A 27,500-nucleotide genomic window follows, 5' to 3' on the forward strand; every position below is an offset into this window, starting at 1 on the left:
TTGAGCTATGAAAATGAAACAGCTTCCACTCTGAACATGTGGCCGTGTACTTCCCCATGTGTGTGTTTTGTTAATGCAACTCGTTTTCATGAGAATAAAGTGGGAGTGGGAAACACCCGAAAGCCAAATGAGATTAAACATTCAACCTCCTTAATTGAGGCCAGCCGGCTCTGTAGCAGAACTCTGGTGTAAAAGAATAAAGAAAACACGAAAATAGAAACAGCAAAAATATTTATTCACCAGTCAAAACATAAACTTCAAGATATGAGGTCTGAGGACTGAACTCCACACTGATGCATGCATGCTGAGACTTCTGTTACCTGGAGGCATTAAACAGAACGGATGAACTGTACATACTGTCTCTAGTGTGTGTGAGGTTAAAAACAAACTGACATGACAAACCTACTTTGAGATCAGACCCAAATGTCAGAGGGCTCCGCAAAAAATATACACACAAAGTTGCCGTCCGAGAGACGACAACGTTTTAGGAAATGAATTAGCAGGGGGGGGGGAGCTTTTCTAGTCGATGAATATAAATAGGTAGGTCTCAGAGAAGAGCTTGCAGCAATCATGCAAGATGATGGGTGTGTTTTTGGTACATCTTTATCAGGAAGTAGGATGGAGGAAGAGTCTATCCGAACTTGTATTCTCCCTCGGTACCAAGCGGGCAGAAAAAAGGGGTGGCAGTGGCTGCGGTGGGTTATCAGTTCTCGAGGAAAGCCACGTAGTCGGTGAGTCTGGCCAACTGCTGCTCGTTGGGAACCAGTGAGATGGGGGGAGGATCTGTGGAGAGAGAGAGACGGAGGAGGAGAAGTGAAGTCAGACGGGGGATTCCTTATTGTGCCAAGTGCTATCCATCGTCTTACACCTCAGTCCATGTGCTGTAGCTCAGACTCAGCCGGGGTTTCAAATCCATCTGGACACGAGCTACCTGTCGTCCCACTCTCCCTACATTATATCACCGTCTAACATTATGTCATTTATATTTAACCAAACCGAGAAGAATTCCTTGTGTGAGATCCGTTCTCCAACCAAAATCACCACGTTCTCTAAAGTCCCAGTGGCGCTGGAGAGGGAGGGGGGGGGGACTAATGGTGAGTGGGTTAGCGTTCTGAGGCTGGACATGTGCAAAGCAGATGCGTCGGCAGGGAGGTTTTAAGATTACAGAGGGAAAAGACAGACCGCGATCTCCTCGTCTGTTTGCACTAAATCAGTTTTTCTGAAAAGATGAATCAATCTGTGACCTTTTCAAGTTGAGGACACGCGAGACAGAAGTCGAACGAAATAAAGGAACGCAGGTGAAGGGAATTATGAAAAATATGGACATCGTACAAAGGGAGATTTAGCAAATCTAAAACTTGAGTTACTCAGTTTCTCGGAAAAGGAAAATCTCTTTCTATGGGATTGAGAGAGACTCTTAAATCCACGTGTCTAATAAACTGTGGGAGGAAGAGTAGAAGGAAAGTGGATGAAGGATTCCTCATGGAGACAAAACCGTTTGGACGACGGAACCGTGGGCTGGAGATGGGCACAATTCAAAAGAGCAACACCGCCACCTACCGGGCTTTTTGGGCATCACCATCCTGGTCGTGGGGTCCGCCTGCCAGCCTTGACTCACCACACCTTCAAGACAAGAAGTGGGAAAGGAGAAGAAAATACACTCATCAGCAAATGTGTTGTCATGTTTGTTTATGGAAATTGACAGCATCAGCCCCCCCCCAGCTGTGGTTGTGTATCTTCAGCCTCACCCTTCACTGCCTCCTCCACAGTGTAGCCCACGAAGGCAGCGAAGTCCTCAGCTGTGATGGACGTGTAGGCCTGGGCCACGAGGCTGTACGCCCTCTGCCGTGTGCTCTCTGCGAGGGAGCCACAAACAGCACAGACATTTATATCATGTAGGTTCACGGGGAGCACAGTGATAGTGTACACAGCAGAGGCAACGGCAACTTAATCCGAAGGGAACAGTACGTTCAGTCATTTTGAACATGGGATTTAAGACTTTCTTGTAAACAAAGGCGCTAATCAGCAGCAGCACTGGGACTTTTAGACTGTGTCCAACTATTTATCAAGAGTGACGGGCTTTTGAAGCCGGGGCTCGTTCTTTCCTACGATCATTAGCAGTTACAGATGTGTATGTTTGGGTAAAACGCAGAGTAAATGTTTAAGGCCCACATGGAAAATTTCGATTTCACATTTCTGTCCTTTGTGGCAAATCTTGAGTTGGGGTTTAACAAGTTCCTTTGTCTGAACCCAAACAGGCACATGGTCACAAAACAAAGCTTTTTCTAAACTTAATTTCTTGAATGGCTTCACGTGCTCTCAGGGTCTGGGTTTGCTTCAGATGAACATTTGATTTGATTATGATTTACTGATGAGCCAAAGCAAAAAAGAAATTCTTCCACAATAAGAGCACTTAACAGTTGTTGTTCCATCAAAGCATGTTCAAAGTGAATCCAGGACGTTACGTGCTGCGTTTACATTCCTGCCTCATTTATCCAGCCTGACTTGAAGTGTTGCTGCAGTTTGTGCAGATACCAGTAAGAGCGACGGGTCCCCACACCAGCACGGATTTGCCGTGGTGTTTTATAGCCTAGCAACCGTGAATGTGTATCAACAGCCAGCTCCCAGTCTGTGGCAGCAGGTCGCAGCAGTAACAATAACAAGTGGGCTGGATGAGAAAAGACAGCTGTGAGGCGAAGGCTACAGATTTGTCAGGAGCGCTTTCCCATGCTTCTGTCCAAACGGCTTCCTGTTCTCGCTGCTATCATACTAAAATGTTAAAAGAATAAAAGATATAAACATTTTAAAAATGCTGACCTGGGTTTAAGTATCAGTTGTGTCTGAAGTTAGATAATAAACTATTAGTAGAGTAGTTTCCTTTCGTAGGTGGAGTAACTTCTGCAGTTCTTAGTAAGACACTAGGAAGATTAAAATAAACCATTTTTAATGTAATTACATTGTTTTGTCGTTGTGGTCTTTTTTTATTACAATTGAATGACTTGAAAAAAGGAAGTTCACTGCTTTTACTAGTTGGTATTAAACTCCCATCTGGTAAAAGTGAATCATGACTCACACTGAAGAAATGCTTCTTGTGTTGGAACGACTTTCTTGCACCTGACCGGCTGCATGTTGGAAAAGGAATGAGGCCACAGACCAAATGCTCCGAACGCAGCCAAGCAGGTCATCTCAAGGGGCTTTTTGTAACCCAGCCCCCGCCCCGGCAAACAAGTATTTTTACCATGGCCTCTTGACCGTTAGCAAATGACTACAGGGGCAACTGGACTACAGCCCCTGGTCAGTGTGCCCCTCCGACACTTCAGAGTTGGGTGGGAGCTGCTGAGCAAGTTGTCCATGAGGGGGGAGGGGGGGGATTTTATCGAGGAGAAACTGGACCTGGTGTCTCCTTCTCAGTCTATTCCAGGGCTGCTATCATTTCTCACCCTCTCACCACTTAAAAATAGCCCCCCCCCCCACACTTTTCACCAGCAAAGGCAAAGCAGACAGGACATGGCAAGGGCTTTTATTTTTAAATACAGCCCATTGCCAAGTAAGAGCAGCAAAGGAAACGTTTTGTTGGAAGCACTCAAAGAAACGTGTATATGTATAAAATACCAGGTATAAAACACTGGACCTCCATGTTCCTTCCTTATGCTCCATTCATATCAATATCATGTTTTAGTTAAATGAAGAAAGTCGATTCTGTAAATTCATGCGGTTTTATTCCAATGTTCAATTAAAGGCAGACATGGAAACAGTTTCAACACAAACTTGACAAGACAACAATTACTACAACTATTTCCCAAAAGCTTCATATGAGGAAATTAGGTGTGAGCCTTCTACATGTTCATGACTCGACCATGTTGCACCATATACATGGTTCAGAAGTACAAAAGTATAAAAAGACATTAAGAAAAGGCACAAATATAACATTGACATAAATATTGCACTGAAATAAGGGGCATGCCATTGTAGCCCACAACCTCTGTCACCTTATATTTCCCTTAACATTAAACACAGTCCCTTCCATTAACACTAAATCCCTTTAAAGGACATATTTCAGTATTTCCTACAAGTCCCTTAACACTTTGAATCTTCATTATTCCTCCTCCTCCTCCTCCTCTTCCTCTTCTTCCTCTTCCTCTGCATCTTCGAAATCCTCCTCTTCACACACTCCAAAGTCCATCTTTGCCAGGACTGCTTCAACATGCTCTGTCGACAAAGTGAAGTGGTCCATCTTCTCGAAGCCCGGCTCTGGCCGCTCCTCCCCGAGCGAACATTTAGCCGCGTCCTTCGTCTGCACGATGAGGCCCTTGGAGGCTACGAGGAACTCGGCACTACCGCTCTGCTCCAGTGCTCTCACCGCCGTATCGGTGAGCTCTGTGCTTGATTGCAGTCGTTCACCGTAACGTTGGGCCAGAGCCCGGAGAGCTGCCACTTTCTCATCTTGCTCTTTACTAATCTGCTCTAGTAGAATGTTCTTGCGGTCTTCGAGAACAGCATACAAATGGTCAAAGCGCTCAGCCAAGCCTTGCTTCGCACGCTGAGCGTTCTCCTGCACGGCACGGCAGGCATCTTCCATCTGGTTGAGAAGAGCCTGTAGACGCCCATTGCTGGCGACCAGGGTATCGATAGCGTTGCTCAGTTCACCTTTCTGTGTCTGGTACACACTCGCTATAGGTGCCACCTCGCAGTCCTTGTGTTGACCGAACACCTTGCACATGGAGCAGGTGGGCACTTGGCAGGTAATGCAGTAGATGTTGATTTTCTCATCTTCGTGCTCTTGGCACATGGGCTCTTTGGACTCTTTAGGCTTTATGGTAGTTTCTGTAGTTCCGCTGCCGCTGCCTTCCTGCTGCTGCTTATAGATGTCAATAATGTTTTCTACCAATAGGTTGCGCTGGAGCCCGTGGACGCCATGGCGGTCAAGCACGACCTCAAATCGACACGTAGGGCATCGGAAGACGCCACCGGAAAAGCGGTATGGGTTGCGCGAGTCATAGAGGTCACTAGCACAGCTACGGCACAGGTTGTGCTGGCAGGGCAGAATGACCACAGGCTTGGTGAACATCTCCAGGCAGATGGGGCAGCTCAGTTGCTTCTCCAGGCTATCCATGGGGCTGGGGGGCCGAACCATAGTTCCTGTCCTCTGAACGTCCATTGTGGAAGTCTTGGCCTACAGCTATACCAGTGAGTTTCCTAATCGCCCAACGTTTCACTCTCTGCTGAGTTAAAAGCCGAGGGCAGACTTCTCCTTAGTGTTGCCTGTGATAATGCTGTTATCTGTTCTGGCGGCGAGCTAGCAGATCTGTCTTTTATACCAGCCCCTCACAGCTGGTGACACCCAATCCTGTCGACCAACCAGAGCACACATTCCTGCCTGCTGGCTGGCCCTGGCTCTTTTCAGAGAAATGCCCCCCACCCAGTGTAGCATGTGTCATATGCTCTACTGGGCACCGTGTCCCTTCTAACAGCAACAGAAGTGGGGGACCGATCGGAGACAAACAGGACCCACGTGACTGGTTTACCTGGTAGAGGGAGCTCAACAAGTCAACATCAACATCCTGTGACCACGTGGTTGTGGCTGTTGATTGTTGACTACGTACATTTGAGGTGGTTCCTTATTTATTTAAGAAAAACAAGGATCTATTTGCTGGTAAATGCTCGATAAATGTAATTAATACACTTATTTCTAATTTGAGTGTTTTGGCAGGTTTGAGGAAAATGTATTGTTTGGACTTCCCTGCTGTTTGTAAAGCACCGGTTATTTAGAGAACTGCAGAAGTATTTTTACAAAAGTGATTATTACATAAGTTAGCATATTTTTTTGGTGGAAGATTTTGCCTTTATTTTGGTTGATACAGTTAAGGTCAGACAGGACATGGGGTGAGAGTGTAGGGGAGACACACAGTAAATGGTCCGGCTGTCTGAGACATAACCATGTGATCTAGACCCCAAACATCAGAGGTTGGTCTTTAATGAATCAAAACAAAGGATGAATAAAGTACACACCAATGTACTTGTGCTTATGGGAACTAAATTGCATAAATCACAACACTTCATTTTACCAATAATGTAAATTGGGTGAATTTAGATTCCAAAGCCTAATTCCCACACATCATTTATCGCCCCTTGTTGCACAAGTGTCTTATGACATACGTCAGCGTCCACGGCAGATAAACACCAAGTACCGTAAACATGTGGGAGAGGCTATTCTTACACCTCTTGCACAAGGGAAACATCACATGACACAAATGCCCCAACATTTGTGCGCATGAGGGCAAATAGTGTTGTTCAAAACACTTTTATACTTTCGGAAGAGGATGAGGAAACAAGACAACGGAAATATGAAGATGTGCAGTTACATTATGAAAGAGAATCTGTGAATCGGTGAATGTGAGCATGGAAATGAAAACCTTATTCTTTATGCGGAGCCGTGGCAACCTGCACTACCCTCTATTCCTACTGCCGAGAAATTTCCATTGTGTTCAACTGTTTTAAACACATTTCATTTCCTTCCAGCTGGGCTGCATCACAGCTGTGCTCAGCTTGTGCCCCCTGCTGACTGTTATTCAGAATGATTCAGTCGACGTTTAATTCACTTCAATGTGCCTTACTGGTAATTTCACCACAGTGTCACAGAACCAACTGTGCAAAGCATTTAGATATAATTTTAGCTTTATGACATGTAAAAGGGATGACGCATGCTTTTGGTGGTTACCTCGAAGGCCTTCCATGACCGGGAGAATATTCTCTGTCCACTGGAAGGCTGCGATGGCCGTGTAGATCTCTGGAAAGTCCCGCTGCCAAATGCGTTGGCCAACTGCCCAAATAGCTGCTAATTCGGGGTTTGCCTGTACACAATGTGGAGAAGTGTTTCAAATCAGTATGTTACACTGGACTCGACATTCTACTGTAAACAGCTTTGACACCGGAATACGTAAAAGATAATTCCAGTAGGTTTAGAACCTGGGACTTATTTTCACATCTTTTTGGGTTGATATGATAAATAAGAACAGAAATGATTGTAATCGTTCTGATATTAAGTAAGAACATTACTACATCACAATAACAACTGTGACACAACTTATCTAAAGGGTTATTTGTCTGTGTGAATGGGCATATAAACTAAGTTACAACATTAAAAGTCCTTGGATTTTTAACCTAATAGATATGATTCCTACAGAGATAGATGTGTCTAAATGTAACAGAAAATCTTACGCTCAAGATCTTAAAGTCACATTCTGAAATCTTGTGGGATCTGAGTTGCTAGAAGAAGACGTAAGTGAAGAATGTAAACAAGAGTGAGATAGAGCTGTCGGGAAAGAGTGGAGCAACATTACAAAGTTCGAGTAGAGTTTGTGAAGTGAACAAAAACAAAGGATTAATTGAATCTCTGAATTGTGGCAACAAAAATGATGATAAACTCTTTGCGCAGCTTTCACAGGCATGTGGGGGACAGAGAGTTGTGGCTATTTATGCTACAAATTGTGTGTGCATACACTGTGGCTGTTTTATGGTTGTGTTACACTAAATATTGGACTAATTTCTAACAAAGCAAATGCTAATGTTACTAAAAACAAGTTGCAATTTATCTACGGCTGAGCTGTTTCTGGACAGAGTTGTTTGAGCAAAGGTGAAAATGGTTTTAATTCTGTATTAAATACGATATATTCAACTTAATTAATAGACCTCAGCTAATATCAGACATTCATAAAACATTGTTAAGTTCTGTGTAAACAGACAAAGGAAGAGCAGGAAGATCATGTGTTATCATAATGAGACAGGTGTCAGAGGTAATTCCTCGTGTTGTGACATGCTTACCAATTTTATCGGTTGGGGAACCCTCTTCCATAGATACCTGGCATTGTTCCTGTTGGACGTTAACACATTGTCACGCAGAAGACAACAGGACAGACTTTACATATATATCTGTACGCATATGTATTAACAAACACAACATTTCTATCAACTGCTTTTCCTGCTGACTGCACACACTCAGGAAATTACTTTTTTGAAATTGCAGGAATTTTGCCATTCTAAGAAAGCAGGTGATTTTTTTTTTTTGAGGGGGCAGGGATTTGAGTTATGGTGTCAAAACATTGAGTAGAGATACAGTCCGATCATATCCTAGAGCTGAAACACCTCGATTACACTTACAGTGCGATTAGTGATCACTACAACTATGTGTAATATATGATTTTGTGTTTTCTGCATCTATGAAACTCTGGAGGAAGAGAGGGACAAATAAAGAGTATACGTCTTTGCCGAAGTATCTGTTAAACGAATTATACTTTATATTTACACCCTCACAGCTCATATCATCAATCGTCAGCAGCTACCGAGGACAGACACAGTGGACTTACATGTCATTGTGTAGTAAATAGAGGGACAGCAGCTGGGCGTAGACCTGGGGGGTTGCGATGCCTCCTGGAGCCTGAAGGACAGAAACACACGTGTGATGTTAAACGCTTGAAGATGTAAAAGGAGCAGAAATGTAAAGACATCTTCAGACAGTGACGAGCATCTGGTGAGTTGTGTTGTTGTTGTTGTTGTGTTGTTGTTGTGTTGCTTTAGCTTCCGTTAAGGCCACTAACCTCCCAGTCAGACTGTGTTAACGAAGCTAACTGGTCGGCACTAACGTCTCCTGAAGTCAAACAGTTAACCTGGACTGGTTTAAATCTGTTAAACAGTGATGACGTCCTGAATGATAAAATAGCATCCTACTAACTGTAGCTGTGTTTACCTTAGTTAGCCTGCTAGCTCCCCACTGGATGCTAACAACACACACTAACACCTTGAAGCCACTCGTGTTAAACCCGAGGACACTGTGTTGCTGTTGTCTTCACGGACAAATCATCGTTTATGAGCCAATTAGAGAAAAGTAAGTTAATTAATTAATAACAGCACCTGGAAGTGAAACTAGCCATGAAACCGGCTAGCGACCTAGCTTAGGACGTTAGCCCCCGAGACAGGGCAGCTAGCACCGGGCGAGGGAAGCGGCCCAGAGAGGCCGGACGCCCGGGACCCGGCGGGGCTGCTGCACACACACGTGGACCTCTTACCTCGACTTCCTGAGCTTCACACTGTTCTAATACTTTATCATAATTCTCCTCCATGATCACAGCTGTCGGCATGATGCTGCCTGGCTGCTGCAGCGGACTCTTCTTCTACCGTCTGGGTGCTGCGGCGCTGCAGCCCGGGGACGGCTGCTGCTGCCCCCAAGTGGTCGAAGCATGCACTTACTACTTATAATATGAATCTAATTAATCTTTATTTATAGAGCATCTTTCAAAACATATATTACAAAGGAAGAAAATTGACTTAAGTATAAATTAATAAATGAATAAGAGTTTGTAATTAAACAGGACATACATAATTAAACAATGTATTTATGTATGTATTTATATAATTATTTATTTATTTATACTCAGGTCATTGTTTGTCCTCCATAACAACGTGTTTTACAAAGGAAGCATAAAAACAGACAGTAAAACATCAGGTTTAGAAGAAACTGTTAAAATACATTAGTGTATAAATACAAGTGCCGTGTAAAATGCTCAGTATTATTTATATTATTATATTATTATCAGACCCTCCTGTCCTATTTCCTACAGTTAACCGGTTCACAGTTTCAAACACAGTGTTCTGTTGAGAATAACTGTTCTGAACACACCGTCCCCTATTTTCTATTTCCTTCCCCAGCTCCAAAACCTACTCTTTGTCTGAAATGGAGAACACAACCTCCTTCCGTCCCCTGATCCCTCTCTTGAAGCACTTTAGTGAAGGGTATAGGATATAATGATGGTCTGCTTTAATATAGAAAAAGAAAATATTCCCTTATCCCTTCTAGGCATGAGCATGTCTTTAATGGTGTGGCCTTTCCATGCAGGAGCAGAGAAACAGAAAATGTTCCTGTACTGAGCAAAGATATAAATAAGAGATCTGCTGTAATCCTGTTGTAACTGAAACTGTAACTTGTTCTGCAATGACAAACGTCACCACTTGGGGCAGCATTGCTCAGGTGCTGCACTGCTTCAGTCTGAGGATATTTATAATAGTTGGTTTTTAGTAACACTTCTGCTTAAGGCCAAAATATATTATCAACAACTGGAAGGCGTTCTTCCTAAGATGTTTTTCTTGCCACTGCCTTCTTCTGTTTACTTTATTTTATTTAGTTTTAGACAATTCATTAGAATCCTTCATTCAAAACCTTTTTTGGATTTCATATTTTATATTGCCTTGTGTTTTTTTTACATCTTGACTCTCTTTGTACGTCCTCAATAATTCAAACTTTTCATGTCCAGATCTCCTGTTATGATGTCGGCTAATGGAAACGATCAGAGGTGTAACATCTTCACAGTCCTGAGACACAATCTCTTAGACACTGGAGTTTAAAAAAAACATCTTCCCTTTCTGCAGTGGGGATTTTATTATGTATAAAGTGGTCGTGAGCAGCTTTTCAGACTGGAGGAGTTATCGTGCTCTTCACTTCACCTTTCAACCGATTTCATGGGGAAGCTTCGGTTTGGAAGTTGTCACAACAGATATTATTGATTCATCCGATTGTGTCGGGTCTCAGCTTTATAAATCCTCCCCTCAGAGACGTAACCTGCTGCTGGTTGAGACACAGCGAGAGATTTGTTTGTGTAAGCTAGAGGTCAAGCGTCGTGTTGTCACTGCAATCCAGAAATGAGGTCATCTCAGTCTCACTTGTGTTACTGTGGCTTCTCTGCAGACGCTCTCAGGCTTCCTCTCCATCTGTTTCCCTTCTCAGTATTTGAGATGTTTTCTGCCTGGGAGGGTTTTGCAGAGTTAAAGAATAAAGAGGAACAAAAGGCAGAAGCAGTCAAGACCTTCATCCTGTCTTTCTAGTTCCGTGTTCCTTGTCCTTGGAATGTGTTAGTGCACATCGCCAGAGCTATTATACAAGTCTATAAATCATTCCTTCACCTCAATTGATTCCATACGTACGCCTCAAGAGTCATAATTTTGATTCCATCTGTTTTTATTAAATAGTTTTCTTTTGAATTAATCATGAATGATCTCCCTCCACTTTCTTTGCATCTTATAGCGTTCACCTCCCTTTGCCCACAGGTGAGATTTGCCTCTGGCTGTGAGAAATCATTTCCATACCTTAGAGAAGAGGAGGATACCGCCCGAGGGACTTCTCAAGGTTTGGGATGAGCCTTCGGTTCTGCTGACTGAAACTCTCTATAAACATTGTTTTTCTTTTTTGCTTGCAAAATATTCTCCTGATGATATTGTCAGATCTTTATTCCACCACTTCTACAGGTCTGGGTTGTGATGTCTGCGTTATTTTGCAGAGAAGCAGCCGAGGAGACGTTGTGCTGCCAATCGACCCCTAATTCACGTCACATGACATAAGTTTCTCTTCAAGGACGCTTTAAAACAATAACTTTTTTAATTTTCCCCTTAATCCTTACTGCTCTGTAACCGAGGAAGATTTCCACGGGATTAACGTGAATTAGATCCGAGAGAAACTTCAATACAATCACGTTTCATAACTCATCTCGGCACAATCCCAAACCTCTTTGATCCTCTGGTTTATGTTCTCTCGCCAAGAACGCCGCAGCTCATCACCATTCAGGTTGAATGTAAGATCTCCCATAAGGGATGGACACATACACTATTCATGATTGAGCTGTGAGTGCGTGAGAAGGATGTGTGTCAGGCTGACAAAATTAAACATGTTCCATGTGTATGCAATTGCCCCTCATTGATTTTCTTGTACTTTAAAGTGTGCATTTAGATGAACATCTTAATAATTCACAGTTCAATTCTTCCCAATCCACAACACAATAACATTTCAGTTGATTCCCCTGTGTGTGTGTGTGTGTGTGTGTGTGTGTGTGTGTGTGTGTCTGGGGAACAGGATGTGTTCCAAATAGCTTGTGGCCAACACCGGAGCTCTATGACACTGAAGAATAACACAAACACAATTCTTCTTGGAAAGTGAGAGGAATAAACACCCAGATCTCCTGAAGGTGAGACGTGTTGCAAAGCTGAACATCCTGTTCACAGCAGCAGAGATAAGAAACAGTAGAACTGAACTTAGACAACAGCTCCTGTTCTCTCTGAGGGGAGCTGATGCATCTGCAAAGCGCCTTCGGCCGGCGGCTCAGCAGCTCAGCAGCTCAGCAGCTCAGCAGCTCGGCGGCTCAGCGGCCTGCTGTGCTCCCTCCTGCACCGACATCGCCCCATCTTCATCCAGCGAGGTTGACAGTGAGGAATGTGTGGGGAACTGTTCTCTCATTTATTTTCATCATTTCATCTTTGCTTCTTCGTATCACAGATTCAGCAGAACAGGGCGGAATCAGACGTCAGCACAAATCTGTGGGTGTATTCTCCATGAAGGTAACATCCATCTGAGAGTGACACTGTTCACACTGTAAAAAACATTGCTGGTTACATGTAAGTTATGAAAACTGAATCAGTCTTTCACATAAAGATTAACACTTTTTACACACTTTATCAAGTTCTCTGATTTTTCTCTTTTCCATTTTCTCACTCACTCTCCCTGTTCCCCAGATACACACTGACACACACACACCTATAAAATTGAACCGACGAGACATGCACAGACACACAAACGCACACAGTGGCAATGCTGTTTGTTCATTTGTTAAGAAAAGATGGTTTCTAAGAATAGCAGTGTTTGAACCTGGCCCGTGGGTCTGTGCCAACAAATCTAAAAATAAGACTTCAGACAAAAGTCTCAAAAATGACAAGCGATTCACTTTCTCCAAACCAATAGTTTGACAAGTGCCTGAACTAGAACACTTTTAAGAAGTGTAAGATATTTTAGGGGCAGCAGCGATCCTCTGGCATGATGCTTTGAAGCCTTTATATCTGAGAATGATTTTTATCAACATTACACAAGTAGTCTTTACAAACACAATACATTTTTGTAGAATCCTGTTTAAAGCATTTGAAGAGAAACCTGTGAGGTCAGGAGAAGGTGGCTGTGGCAGGTGGCTGCGCTGCCTGGATTCTGGAGCCACGCTCCCGTCAACAAGCCACCAGATCATCCTGAGCTTACGACGGATTTGCAACTGACCCAAATTTAGTCTCATGCTGCGAGTGTAAACAGTAGCTTTGCTACTAGTCTGCATGGAAGCTGTTGAAGTCCTGGAGTTAGTTAGTTGTGGCTTATAATGAGAACATGAATATGCTGGCATTGGTGCTAATGGAGGCACGATGTGTATCATTAGGCTTGTGTTTGTTATTCTGCTTGTTTGCTTGAAGCCATTGCAAAAGGACTTGACAACAAAGGGCTCATACACATGGCAGTGTAACAAAAACAGGCGACTCTGCTGGATGGTGTGTTCGACAGACTTGGAGTGTGATACCCAGGAATTACCGTGTCTCCGTGTCTTGTTGGTGCAGCCGTCCTGACAGAATTACATAAACCAAAATAGTTTCCCCCACAAGCCACATGACAAATTGCATAATATGCCCACAGAAAACTTTGTGTTGCTGTAGCACGGCGTCACTGCGCAGCCACATCTCTGTGTGGATGACAGTGTCAGTGCCGTTTCTGCTCCAGCTGTTTGATTTTCTTCATCCCAGCAGCAGACGGGACAGACTCTGTGGATGTCTGCCGGTGGGAGCTGCAGCTCAGCCAGCGTGTAGCAACTTAAATCAAAGTCTGTGTGCATCTATTCATATATTACAGGAAGAGGACTCTGTCGTGGTTATGATGGCTGTCTCGCAGAGAGCATCAATATCTTATCTGCATTCCTCTTCTACAGGCTGGAGAGGAACAGAACAATCTGAGGCCACTGGTGGGAAGTAACTTCACAGACAGACAGAAACACGATCTTTTAAAAAGCATGTTTGTGTCCAGAGGTTTCATCTTGATTATATGTCGCTAAATAAGCAGCTGTGCCTATGTTTGAAATCAGTTTTATTGAGTACTTGAAAGCTGTTATGAATTCCTGTAATATTCCAGTGTATTTGTTTGAGCTTGACCTGCAGACCTTGGCATTACCTTTGAGGATGACTGGGTTTAATGGAAAGACTGAACAACCACTTTTAACTCTCGACAAGATTGCAAATTGGAGAGAAATGAACAAATGTTTTTTGTGGAGGTTAAAATACAAAATACAAGTTACTGTGCCTAGCGTGCATCATCTCAGCTGGAAACATGCAGCTCTTGGATAAAGTTAACAGTCTTCAGCAGAGTTTGGGCGACTAACAAGCAAATAAAATGAACAATAACAAAAACCTTTATTCATGAATCAGTGAATTTTCATTTCTTTTAGAACTGATAATGCGAATTAATTATGACCGTTATCTTATTACAACCACCAACATATTGCTAACCTGGTCATTTAAAGTCGTATTTGTGCAGTAAATGAAAGATTGTGGTCACAGCACCGTGCACGATAGCAGTGCACTTGGTCCTGAGAGACAAATTCTTAATAAGTCAAGACTTAAATGGATGAGCTGGTTCAGGTCTGAGTAAATTAAGGTTTGTGGGTTTTTTTTCCTACTTTAGGATGGAAGCGTCCACTCAATCATTTTCGAGAGCTGCTGAGTGGATGTGGTATTTAATGTCCGGAGCTATAAATTCAGTACTCGAGGTCCAAGAGCAATAATGGATATCCTTAGTTTTCCCATATCGTGCTGGTGCAGGGGTCACAGGCCCCTCTACTCTCAGATACTTTAGATAAACATGTGTTTTGCTCTAACTGTGTCTTTCTGAAATGGAGAAAAACGGTTTGTGTCTGGATTGGTTGACCTCATACACACAGAAACTACTGTTATCTGATATATTTCTGGCCTCTCTTAGAGAAACTCCTTTCAACCTGATATGTGTCACATCCTGTTGAGTTTGTCTTCAAAGTAAACGGCTTAACGACATTGAAGTTATGAACTTACCCAGAATAGAAACACATTTGAATATTATCACTGCATAAATTGACGTAGATCCACTGCAGGTGCATATTGTTAATTTGATGCCTGTGGGACGTGGAAGTCGAAGAAACATCATGTGGGAAACAGAAATAGCTACAAGAACTCACAACAACAACAACAACAACAACAACAACAACAACAACAACAACAGTGGCTGAAGGGAAGATTGTTAAAGGATTTGGAGCTTTAGAAATAATTCGATCTGTGAGCTGACAAAGGAATGAAAAGAGAAAAAGCTTCATATTGTTCATCATACATGTCACACGACAAAGATTCCGAGGCCAAACACGAGCTCTATTTTCCATGAATGTCTATATGATCTGCAGCATGTCTGCCTTTCTTCACTCTCATTGCCTCAATCCCATTTCACCCCTCCTCCCCACATCCCCCCCTTGTTTTCGAGGGTTATCTTGCCTCTTGAAACGGAGACACAAGGGGTAGTGGTTGAAATCTTCCCTTACGAATTGGCACAGCCCTTCAAGACGCAGTCACGTCATCAGTAGTCGTCGCGTAAACAGACGAGACAAAACGTTTCTCCGGGGATGTCATTGTAATAACATCGCTGAGATCTTAAATAAACCAATGCTGTTGTTTGCAGTTACTAAAGTGGCAAACTATGCTAATGCAGGAGAATCAATGACATTTTAAATTGAAAAGCTTGGATGCTCGGCATTATTTCACGTATAAATCAAAAGCTCACAGCTGCGGGCTGCGAGCAGCGGTCTGTAGGCAACCCTGCCAGGATGCTTTATTGATAGAGGAGCAGTTAAGTTCATTAACATCGCTGCTATACGCTGGTTCAATCAACTGCATCGTGTATCTTCAAAGAGGGGGGTGAAATTATGTTAAAATATGGGATTATAATGCAATTATTGTGAGGTTGTTGTGTCGCTTCGTGCCAAAGCCTGACTCCATTTTCGTCTTAAACATGGCAACACTTCAGTGTCGTCTCCAGATCAATGGATTTCTTCTGCACAGTGAGCTGCAGCAGGATGTTGTCCTGTAGAACAACTACTGAGTGATGACGAGTGTCACACCAGGCGTCTTCTCACATGATCCATTTGCAGACGGGCTGTGAATCAATTAGCACAAGAGGGTCTTTGTACCGGGGGAAAAATCGAACTGTCGGCCCGGTGATATATGTGCTCTCCACACGGCTAAATGCAAAGATATATTGTAATGGTATTGGATAAACATAAAGTGAGACTCTACTTGCATAAGCTTTTGATTTTGATCACATTTATTTTGGTAAACTGCACAAACTATTGATTATTTTGAAGTCTGTCTGCATTCTGCTGACATGGCTGTTTGTGGTATAGCTTTGTCCATTGTTTTCATTCACTTGTTTAAAACCTAATATATCGATATGAAAGCCGCCCACTGCTGCAGCATTTATTTAAGTGGGCGCATGAATCTATTCTTTTCATCTCCCAGTGTAATCTCACTGTGCTTAATAATTAAATGTGGATCTGAAACGGCCCCTGGTCATGAGAGCAGCGGGTGACCTCCTGCTGTTGGTGCTGCAAACATCGTCATCACGTTGGGCTCCATAGAATCCTCTCTGCACTGGAAACCAGTCAGTTCACATGAGGTCTGGTTGGATTTTAATGTTCCTGCACAGACATGAAAGTGAAGTGATGATGAAAACAGAGATGAAATGCAGATCTGGATCCAGGGGGTCGCTCCTCTGCCATGGTGCCACCTGCAAACAGCTTTTCAGAACAATTAGACTAAATATCACACTGTGTCACTGACGTTTTATCAGCAGCCGGCTATTTTGGGTTTGATTGAGTCCATCAGATGAAACAAGAGAATTAACAAGGGTATGTTTATATGAGGGGGGTGTGGTGGGTGAAAAAGCTTTTTGAGGTTTTATCATACTTTCAGATTCTTCAGCTTACTCTCTCTCTCTCTCTCTTTTATCCCACTCTGTCCTCTTTTCCTGTCTCTCTCCTGTTCCTGCTCTCACTTTTCTTTTCTTCTGTTTTCCTTGTAACCGTCCTGTTGGTCGTCAGGTAACATATGTTGATACAAAGATGGTGAGAAGAAACATAAAGAGATGTTCACGGAGCAAATCACGAAACACGTTAACGAGATAACAAGGGAAATGATACAGTCAATCAGCTTAAAGCAACTAAAAAGGACAAATGGGACATGATAACATCAACATGGCAAGTGAATCAATAATGGAAGAATTACAAGAAGTAAGCCTACTTGTTTGAAGAGGAGATATAAATCTATAGATAGATAGATAATTAGAAAGATGTAAAGTTTGTTTATTGATTGATTGATTGATTGATTGGTGGATAGCAGAATGACATTGATGTACTGTGCCTCTTCAGTCCTTGTTACTGTATGTGGGTTATTATGGTTACATCTACTATTTAATGACATGACTTAAGGCATCTTACAGAATATCTCATTGATGAGAGAACATTATTGTGGGGCAGCAAATGCTCAGCTCTGCTCCATCCCTCTGGATCATAGTGCAGATGTGTGGAAGGCTCACACCTGATTCATACAATTTGCTGAAAGGGCAAATGGGTTAAATCCTCCAAAAAGTCAGGTCTATTAAACTTTTAGAGTTTTAAATCCTTAAATAAAGTATGTTGGCCCTGGAAGTCACTTCATGGTCAAGTCTTTCTGTGGTTAAAAGTATCATCGGTTATGAAATGAAAGTGACTGAATCAGATTTATTACTGTCAGCTCCCAATGTGATGTTCTTTTGTTTACACATCATCATTATGGTTATTCTGTATCCTCACAATGCTGCACTTTCTCCAGTACTGGGTCAAACATCATTAACATGTGATGAAATGTATCTTGTGTACATGTGTTGCCGGCTCAATCACTTTGTGGATCTAGTTTCTCTCCCTCTCTTCTCTCTGTAATTACAGAAAGTCTTCAGTAGAGCCCTGCATTAATCATCCTGTGTCAGCGCTGCAGCTTCACTGTACAGTCAAGTGTGGCCTGGTCTCCACAGCAGCAGAGAAAACACTGTGAGTGTGGTTTGAAGGTTGTTATGTGCATCCACATTAAATGAGTGATTTAATGTGTGAAATGTGGTTAAAACTCAGCCTTGGAATTTTACTTGAAAGCTCCTTCACAAAGCAGCCTTATCGAGACCTCCTGGGGAGTTTTGGTGTTATTTTTTTAAATTTATGAACTTATCACAGAGCTGCTTTGCTAAGAAAGAAACACTCGGATATGCAGTGCTGCAGGACCTCCTCTCTATTTCCTCTTGAAGACAGTGCACCATCCCCAGCGCCTCCCCCTCCCCCTACCCGTGGCCCTGTACCATCACTGCTCCTCCAGCTCTCTTCAGAGACCTCTGTCTCATTCATAATTAATGGGCGATATATAAAAAGGTGAGGGAAAGGACCCCCAGAGAGCGAGCTTGAAAACAGACTTGAAGTGTTGCATGTTGAAACGGAATGATAATGCGAGAAAGGTATAAAAAGAAGAGAATTAGAGCAGACTGATGCATTGGAGACGCTCTGATTGGACCAGCCTCTGCTTTGGGAGAAGCTGGACTGATAATCAGATCAGAGGCAGGAAGGTAGAAGAGGCTTTTATTTGAAGTATTGGTTCTACGTAGAAAGGAAGGAGGAATTGTCTCATTTCTATAAAAGCAAAACAAAAAATAATCGGTTTCCGACTACAGGGGTTATAGATATTTTTTTATTCCCTATACCTGAGAACAACCAGTTTATGTCCTTCCACAGCAGATTGTCACATAAAGTCACATAATGTAAATGTTACATATCAAACATTCACAACATATTTAATTTACTTGCCTATAATACCTGCTTTTGCAATATTCTATGGATACACTAAGGAATCGAGGTCTGTGAACTAGTTCAGGCAGCGCAGCTAAAGTCTCACACGACATGTTCCTCTCACTGCAACACCCCCCCGACACTTTAATCACAGCAGATGTATTTCAGGTAGCAGTGTTCAGCTCACCTGAGAACAACAAGCCCTCGCTCTCAGCTGCCAACAACTTTCCAAAAGCATCTCAGTGCCATGTCAACCTGAAGAGCAGCTCCAGTTGTCGCTTTGCTTTCGCCCGTCTGCTGTCGCTGCCAGCGGCTTCACCTGGAGCTCAGAGGCTGATAGTGGTGGTTTGTGGTATTCAGCTGTGGGAGACAGGGACAAACCTGAGGGCTGAGGCTGGAGCTCTTCATTTAAATGCTGGGAATATGCCTGCTTCAGTGCTCACGCTCAGTTTTTACATCTGCCTATCGGTGATGTTTTCATTGCTCTCTGTCTGTAGGATTACTCAAAAACTACCGAACCACTTTCTATTCACGTTCACCTCATTAGCCACAGACTCCAAGAAAATGTGTTCAGCAGTTTTTTTTTAGACATGTTTTACTACCTGAGCAAATAAGACTTTGCTGTGATAAGTTTCTTTTCTCTGGTTATTGTTACCGTGAACATATTTTCTACCTGGAAATTGAAATGCAATGCAAACTGATTGGCTATAAAGAAATAAATCCACCCACCGAGCTCCAGCAGCGCTGACAAATCCGTGAATCCATCAAAGACAGCGGATGAACACTTCCTCACATTAACAGTCCCCCTCTGTGAGGGAGGTAACGTCGGTGTGGTCACTGCTAATGAAAGTGTGGAGGTGGGGATTTATTTACTGATTGTGAGCGGCTGTCGAGAGGACTGGCTCCAGTGTCAGACTTCAGACGTGCGTGGGTGTAAATAGCATTTCCTCAGCTATTGAAAAGCTGAAAATTTAAAGAGGAAATGAGGCCCAGATGGCTGCAGAACATATAAATAAACACTCTCTGTGAATTGGAGGAAAGACGATTGAAAGAGAATTGAAGGCGAGTTCTATATCCTGCCGCTGATTGAAGAAAGCCGAGCCAACCCGTCGCTCTGACTGATGGATGGACTGTGAGATCCGGAGGTCAGGTCTGGACTGACACAGGGTCCAAGGCCTCGTGCACTCTCTCCTCCACGTGCACTGCAGAGGTCTTGGCTGCATCAGCAGGGACTAATTCTGTCATGTATATCAAAGAGGGAGCCGTCATCGTTCCATAAAAGAATACACATGCTGCATATGAATGGAAGATGAAGAGAAGGAGGAAGAGATGAGACAGATTAAAAGGAATATGTGAGTGGACCAAGTCAGAGTTGTGCTGTGCTGTCACTGCAGAGGCACATCACACAATGTACTGAACCTGCACTAATGTGTTCACTCTCCAATACAAATTTAGACTTTATTAGGCGACTAAAAAAAGATCCAACACGTAAAAAGACTCGGAGGAAATTGGAACAAAACAAGCAGGAATAGAGTGAAGTGAGTAAAACACCAGCAGGTTTTAAAGAAAAAAAAAATAGTCGTTGTTACGTAACATCAGACGCGTTATCCGCGGGCCAGAGATTATAGACGAGTGCGAGGGATTAGTCCACGTGGAACCCGTGTGGTCAAGGGCAGCGTGGCAGGACTGAATGCACAGAATCATCTCATTGTGAGGAGTGTGGAGCAAATCCACCACAGCAGCTGATCTCCTTTAAAACATGTAGTGTAATAAAACTGTGGTGAGAAAGAAACCCTCACAGTTCTTTTTCCTGACAATGATGGAGAACTGGATTCCACCCAGGGGCCATTTGAGATTTTATAACATTCTACAATTGCTCGTCTTAAACTGTTTTAAATCTGTTTGTTTTGTTTCCTTTCTGTTATAAGTGTTCCTCCCTTGCCTTCAAATTACTGAACGAACATAAATCTCTATCATGTGACGTCCAGAACTGCTTTGCTTTGCTGAGGCATCTGATGTCAGATGGTAGTGGTGATGATGTTCACTGTTCACAGCTGGGTTTTTTCGTCCGTCCTGAGAAAACTGATTCTTTGAAGAGAGACTTTTGAAAAGTGCTGCGAGTCGCAGCTTGTCCCAAACGGAGATGCAGATTCAGTTCATAGAGCTCGAGCAGAACGAGGTTGTTGCATCTACTGCAGCTTGGAGCTCATTGTTGCTTCGGGACACATCAGTTCCACATTATACAATAACCAAGTTTTCTGTTTTCCTTTAGTTTACTTTTCATGTCCTGGAGCCTTTTTGTCAAATCAGCATATGCACACTCACCAGCAGATTCAGATGTCATAGCAGACCTTTGTTCCTGCATGATAAGAAGATGCACAAACAAAATCAAACAATTCTTCACTTTTGCAAAGGTTTGCAAAGACAACAACTGTCAGCCTTTTTATAAGACCTTATAAGTTATCTGCCCTCTGATGGGTTTTTTGAGACAAACTGGCACTTTGGAATATTTTTAGCAGGTTCACCACCAGAAGCTTGGGTAAGCGGTATAGATAATTGATGGATGGATTGATGGATGGCTCTGGCAGCTTCAGAGCAGAGACAAATTCTCCTTCTGAATGAGGTTTCAGGCTCTTAGCTATAAGCTCGACAATGCGTTTCATTGACTCTGTCAGAATCAGGTGAAAGCTGCTTGTTGGACAAAAAAACTCCACTGAAGAGCTCAAACTTTATCCAAAAGCCTTTGTCCTTCGCATCTCATCCAGTTTAGCTGCATGTTTCCAGCTGTAATTGATCTTTTTCATCACTGTGATAGCTTCCATGCAAACTAAACATCCTGGCTTCTATTATACTTTCACAAAAACATGTTGTTTGTCCATTTCTCTACTATTTTATATAATTGACCACCTCTGCCTTAGAGGGTAGAACAATAAACATTCATTAAAATTGTGTGGATAGCAAAACTGTACCGTAAAGCACTTTGAGTGGTCATTAAAACTAGAAAAACGCTATATAAATACAGACCATTTAAAAAACTCGATATGAGAACTTATTATTGTGTAATTTGACAAGCTAACATCACTCACTTCTCACTCACAATAGTAAATGACACTGATAATCCCCCCTGAGTTCACACTTTACTGCCGTCTGCTCGTGGAGACAGGATTAAGATGGAGAAGAGCTTTGGCTTCTGCTGGAGTTCCCCCGAACACATTGATGCTGCTGTATAAATCCAGACTCTTCTGTTTTAGTGCATTCAAGTGTTTATACCGTAAACTGGGGTTGAATGTGTATTATGTGTCATGTACTGTTCACAGTACATAAGCATGTGTGGGATATACACTGTTTTGCACATATTGTTTATGCATACAACTGAATCTGCTGGGATGACAGAACAGTGGGTGACTTGGCAGAGTAATGGGCAGGAGACAAAATAGGAAGTGGCTGATGCTGTGACATCTACAGCTTGTTGTGTTCATCATCGCCATCAGAGGTAGAGATTATGAAAATCAATAAGGGATACAAGACTTGTGGGTTCCCCATTTTAAAAAGGATTAAGCTGTTAAAATAGTTTTGGACACCAGCTCCGCCTCCGTGCTGTTACTGTCTGTCGCTGCAGTCCCGTCCTGCCCGGTGACATTCTGGTGCTGAACTGTTTCCTGTCACAACTCGACCTTTCATGCATCAGAAGCCGCCCACTCTCTAGGACCGGATACATGCTTTCAAGTGGAGGTAAGCAGTGGCCTTCAAAGTGCTCTGTGATAAGCAAACAGAAGAGGGGACCTTTACTTATTGATGTTGAGCTTCACCAGGCGGCGAGGACGACCTCTGGCTGCCGCAGGACTGTGACTCCGCGAGAGCTCACATCAAAATATAACAGGCAGCGCACTCTTGGTCACACATTTCCAATCTACAAGAGTGTGAGGTGTCCTCCGAGCAGGTTTCAAGCTCTTTCTTTTCACGTCTCCCTGCAGTGAAACACACTGTGGTCTGCAGGGGATCTCCGGCTGTCAGCGGCTGGGCTGTGGCTGCCTGCACATCACAACAACACTGAGGACTTCAGGAAATTACTGACAGAAAACCTTGCCATGGAAATACATTGAAAAACTTGTTTTCAATATAATGATATCAACCATAATTATACTTACAATACAAGACTACTTCAAGGACTAAGCAGAGAACTGTGCCTTATATCTTTCTTTACTGATGTTAGTGTTCTCTTGATTACACCAGTTGATCTCTCCCTATTTAAATGACCATAGATAATCATAATAGACACTGTTGATATTGTTTTTTATGTTTTTGCAACGCAGCCTTTACACAAGGAATCGATTTAAATGAATAACAAATTCCAGATTTATCTCATACAGCATCAAGAACCGTGAGCTAGATACTTGACGTATAGTCTCCAATTAAACAATGGCCTAGAAATCAAAGACCCCCTGCTGGGAGGCGACTCATATAGGCTCTGCAGCTTAGTGCATTTCTCTGGGGGTTTACTTTGGATTGATAAAGTCACTGTGAAACTGGGGAAAGAATTTTGCACCTGAAAGAAAGACAGACTGAGTCTTACTCTGTATATATCTGATGTTTTTATTCAGCTTTAGGTTGTGACTGAGTAATCCAAAGTAAATCTGAACACATGTAGTGATGATGTTATTGAGGGGGCTCCATGGGGGGTTTTCTCCTCTAGATTAAAGTCATAACAGATAAGTGAAATAAAAATCATCCCAATTGAATATTTCAGACAGAAAACGTCGTCAGGCTGTGAACAGTCTTCAATCCTTCGTTAATTTACTGCTGGTTCTCGTGTCCATATTAAAATTAATTTGGTCTGAGAGTTGAAATATAATATTTCTTGCTGATGAATGCATAATTAAACACACGTTTCATTGGACGAGACTCTATGTGGACTTTAGGTTTATACATCATCAGCACTGGGCCTTATTATTTATTCATGTACAGTATAATTACACTGGCTACACGTTGTTAGGCGTTTACTTTTATACCACAACTCTTAAATGAGCAGGTCCTGGAGATAACAGAAAAATGAAATAGCTCTTAAAACATGACGTCCTTACATGCAGGAGATTGTTTTAATCAGTTTTAAAATGTTATGTAATCTGTCTGCATTGGAGTAGAAGCTCGTATTCTAGTGCACAAACTTAATTCCTGTGCCAGCATCTGTCCACTCGTGCCTAGAAATCATTTTAGGGATTTCTTTGGAAAGGCTGTGACCCTTTCTGTGTATTTTCCACCACATGGTTCACAGCCTCCACATTCGAGTTAGAAACGGGTTATTGAAGACTAACTTGGCTGCTGCGTTACTCTCGGCTGGATGAGCAGCTCGCAGCTGGCGCACCCGCAGATCAGTGTTCACGCACAGGGACTCATTGGCTGAGGACGCGTTCGTGTCACATTGAAGAAGAGGAGCCGATGAAGAGCTGGAGGAGCAGCGGACGTGTTTGAGCTGATCGGACTCAGGCTGCGGCGCGTGGACCGGAGTTTCTCCTGCTTTTCTCCCGGAGCTGTCCGACGTGCTGAAACATGAACCAGAGCGCGGGAGCCGCGCAGCACAGCCGGAGATACTCCAGCGACGGAAAGGTAAACATGGGGCCGCTTGTCCCCGTCGCGTGGACGTCTTCATGATGGGACAGAAGGGGCAGAAGGGTCCCTCGGTCTGTGTGTGTGTGATGCTAAACTTTCAGTGGGGGGGTTAAAGTTGCGGGGAACAAAACTAGAGAGCACGTGGAGGCAGTTTGTGAGAGGAGTGTGAACTTGTGATGGTCAGATGTGTTTGGTGCTGTAGCGCAGGCACAGTGTCAGATGAATGATTTAACTGCAAAGCTGGAGAAACCGTGTTCCGGTTTGAGGACAGTGTGTCCATGTGGATCCTCTTCATTATTTATCCATCTTTGAAAATACTGACACATGTGGCGGAGCAAATATTAACATTTAATATCGATGCGGGCATTTTGACTTGATGTGGAAGGGATGAAAGCGACTTTGTACCAAAGCTGTGTGTGTGTGTGTGTGTGTGTGTGTGTGTGTGTGTGTGTGTGTGTGTGTGTGTGTGTGTGTGTGTGTGTGTGTGTGTGTGTCCTGTTTGTTTGACAGCAGGGAAAGTGTCGGTTTCTAGAGAGAAAACTAAATTGTTAAATAGGTAAAAAACAACAACAACAATCTGGTTATGGACATCAAACTGTGGCCTGACGGGGGTGCAACATTTGTCTTGTCCTAACTTCAGCTGACTAAGCTCTAACCCAGGAGGCTTTGTGGCATCATAGCCGATGTCAAGCCAATGAAAGTATTGATTAAGATAACAAGGTAATACAAAGTGGTTATTCTTTATAATTTATTCAGAAAGAAAACATTGAGCCTCTAATTCTCAGTATAGTAAAATGAACATTACACTGTATATTTATTTCACTGTATGTTTTGTTATTGTCAACATTCCCCTCAGAGCACAAATGAGTGTGTTTGGAGTTTGCTCATCTTTAAAGCTTTATCCCATCAGGAGGTAAAACACCAAACAAGTGGGAATCTTGACCCGTCTGTGGTTCAGATGCAGGTCAGTGGATCGATGTCAGTAGTCTGCATATGATCTAAATATGAGGGTGATGACTCTAATCGATATGGAAGCGCTGCTCCTATAAACTAATGGACTGACTTTGTTATTTCTGGAGCCACATTAGTCGTGGGAAGTGTTAGTTTCTCTCCAGGGATCAGGGACTAATTTAAATTACCTTGGTACAAGATACACTTAGTATCATTACATTACAGAATCCTGTTCCCATTATAACCAGCTGTAGAAAGTGGAAGATGTGGGCAGTTGTAACACCCCCGCATGGGCTTCGGGGGAGGATTAAATATGCATGTGCACGTGTATGCATTGCTGGGGGTTATCCAGATGTTTGATTTTGCTTCATCCTGTCGATCCATTAAAATATGGATGTAAACAGTGCAGCTCAAAAATGTTCCAGGTGTTACAGTTGTCATGGTTTCCTGATATTTAGATTAAACATAGCTGCACTTTATTTTGAAAGATTTCCACTAAACAGATTGTCCATTTGGATAGAGAGATGCTCAGATGATTTAGTTTCTCAGACTAATTTGCTTCTTACAAACTGGACAAAGTTAGTAGACAGGGTTGGAGTTAGTTCCAGTGATTCAGTGGATCATCAGTTTCCAGTGACAGAATCTCCCTGTGGACACTCGTGACTCAGAAAGAGCTTGAACATGAAACATTCCTCCCTGTGCACTGCGACGCTCTTTTAAGTGTAACCACTGTTATAATCACACACGTTTTTACTGAATGGTAGATTATCATAATCGTACTTGGTTTGGATTCCCCAGCAGGGAATGTGTTGTGGGGCTGAGCTGCCGCTGCTGGGAGCAACAATGCAGATAAAGGGATCATGTTGTGTTTTAGAACAGTGGGTGTTTGCCTGTTGCTCACAGTGGGATTGGAACTTGTGTTATATTCTGTCACCTCTTTGTCTGGTCTCTCTCTCTGAATTGTTTCGGTTTGCAAATTCCACTCTGCAACACTTCAAGCCGTTTACTCTACGGTCGTGTGTCTCATGACATCTAACTGATATCAAAGAGCCAAGAGGGATTCAAGATGAATGAACTGTCCATTTGTTCAAACCACCTCCTCTGGTGGTTACATGTATTATCTTTCTTCTCTGAGATGTTCAGTCTTCACCTGATATCAATCGATTTATTAGAAAATTGGACTTCTTACCGCTGTACCATATAGATCGCTCCCTTCCACTCATGTGCTTGTGACTAGTATTCTTGTTTTAGGGATTTGGGACTTTGGGACTCTGGGATTTCAACAATCTGTATATTATCTGTACAGTAGCCTAATGATGAAATGAATCCATTTGTCATGGCAAGCTAAACGAGCAATACAAGCTATACGAGATCCTTGAGTCTAAATAAACAATGAGTGTTTAATACATATATGTTATCTATCAAATCTTTTCTAAATCTTGATCCAAAGCTGTAGGTTGTTTCCTCTTAATGAAATTCCAAAATCTACCCATAATTATTTTTCTCATTCCAGTATAACCTGATTTAAGTATTGACTCACCCACTAAAAGAACACAGGAAATAAAAAAAAGCACAGATGGTTTAAGCTTCCTTCCATTCGAAAGCTGTGCAGTGATGTATGCAAAGTCTTGTTTGACCAATTAAAGTGGACCCACCCACAAGTCCACCCAGTCCTGGCTTTACAAACAGCTGTCAAACCCAAAACCTGGAATCTGTAACGTCAGCAGAGTGAGAACCAGCAGGTCGACAGAGACCCTGGGCTCTGACTTTGCTCATAAAGCCTCACGACAGACAAACAGCTGCTGAGAGCAACTCGCTTGTTTGTTCAGGACAACAAGTCCGACCGGCTCCAGACGAAGAAATCTGAAAAACCAAATGGCTGCCGTCTCCTCTAGTGAGCAAACTCCGTCTAACGCAGCTCACCCATCAGCGCAGACTAACAGTGCCGTCTTCGGGGACGGCCTGGTGTGTAATTTAAAGGAAATCCTCTCGGCACATTAGGGCTCACCGGAGAGAGAACCCCGGGCGCCACAGGGAGCTCCCACTGCGGGACAGATGGGTGAAAATTCGGGCTTTTGTCCCGTCCCTCCCTGCAGAGGCTGTTTCCGGCAAATGTGACTGAACACCAAAACCAACATATGGAAAGAAATTACCGTCCCCGGCTCTCCAGGGGCGAGAGGACATTCAATCAACTGCGAACGCTCTCGCAGTTTTATTAATGTT

At 42.9% G+C, this 27,500-nt stretch overlaps 3 protein-coding genes across 3 annotated transcripts in view; 1 reads left to right on the forward strand and 2 right to left on the reverse strand.

The window, feature by feature from the left end:
- Positions 1–214: 214 nt before the first annotated feature.
- Positions 215–9,219, reverse strand: cops8 (COP9 signalosome subunit 8). The gene is made up of 7 exons (XM_035174210.2): positions 9,063–9,219; positions 8,364–8,434; positions 7,822–7,870; positions 6,719–6,851; positions 1,749–1,856; positions 1,561–1,623; positions 215–783 (listed from the first exon to the last, which is right to left on the reverse strand). Exons 1-7 carry the CDS (start codon positions 9,132–9,134, stop codon positions 704–706), a joined length of 576 nt encoding a protein of 191 aa, XP_035030101.1. The 5' UTR covers positions 9,135–9,219; the 3' UTR covers positions 215–703.
- Positions 3,703–5,295, reverse strand: trim63b (tripartite motif containing 63b). The gene has a single exon (XM_047342579.1). The coding sequence runs from the start codon at positions 5,156–5,158 to the stop codon at positions 4,097–4,099; it is 1,062 nt and encodes a 353-aa protein (XP_047198535.1). The 5' UTR covers positions 5,159–5,295; the 3' UTR covers positions 3,703–4,096.
- Positions 9,220–23,959: 14,740 nt separating the features above from the next.
- LOC118119617 (inactive dipeptidyl peptidase 10) overlaps positions 23,960–27,500 on the forward strand; it is a 64,833-nt gene continuing 61,292 nt past the window's right edge. The window contains exon 1 of the mRNA XM_035173707.2: positions 23,960–24,323. Coding sequence (XP_035029598.2) covers positions 24,267–24,323 — 57 coding nt within the window. The 5' untranslated portion in view covers positions 23,960–24,266. The remainder of the gene's footprint in view (positions 24,324–27,500) is intronic.

Source organism: Hippoglossus stenolepis, chromosome 13, assembly GCF_022539355.2.
Source record: "Hippoglossus stenolepis isolate QCI-W04-F060 chromosome 13, HSTE1.2, whole genome shotgun sequence".
Taxonomy (NCBI): domain Eukaryota; kingdom Metazoa; phylum Chordata; class Actinopteri; order Pleuronectiformes; family Pleuronectidae; genus Hippoglossus; species Hippoglossus stenolepis.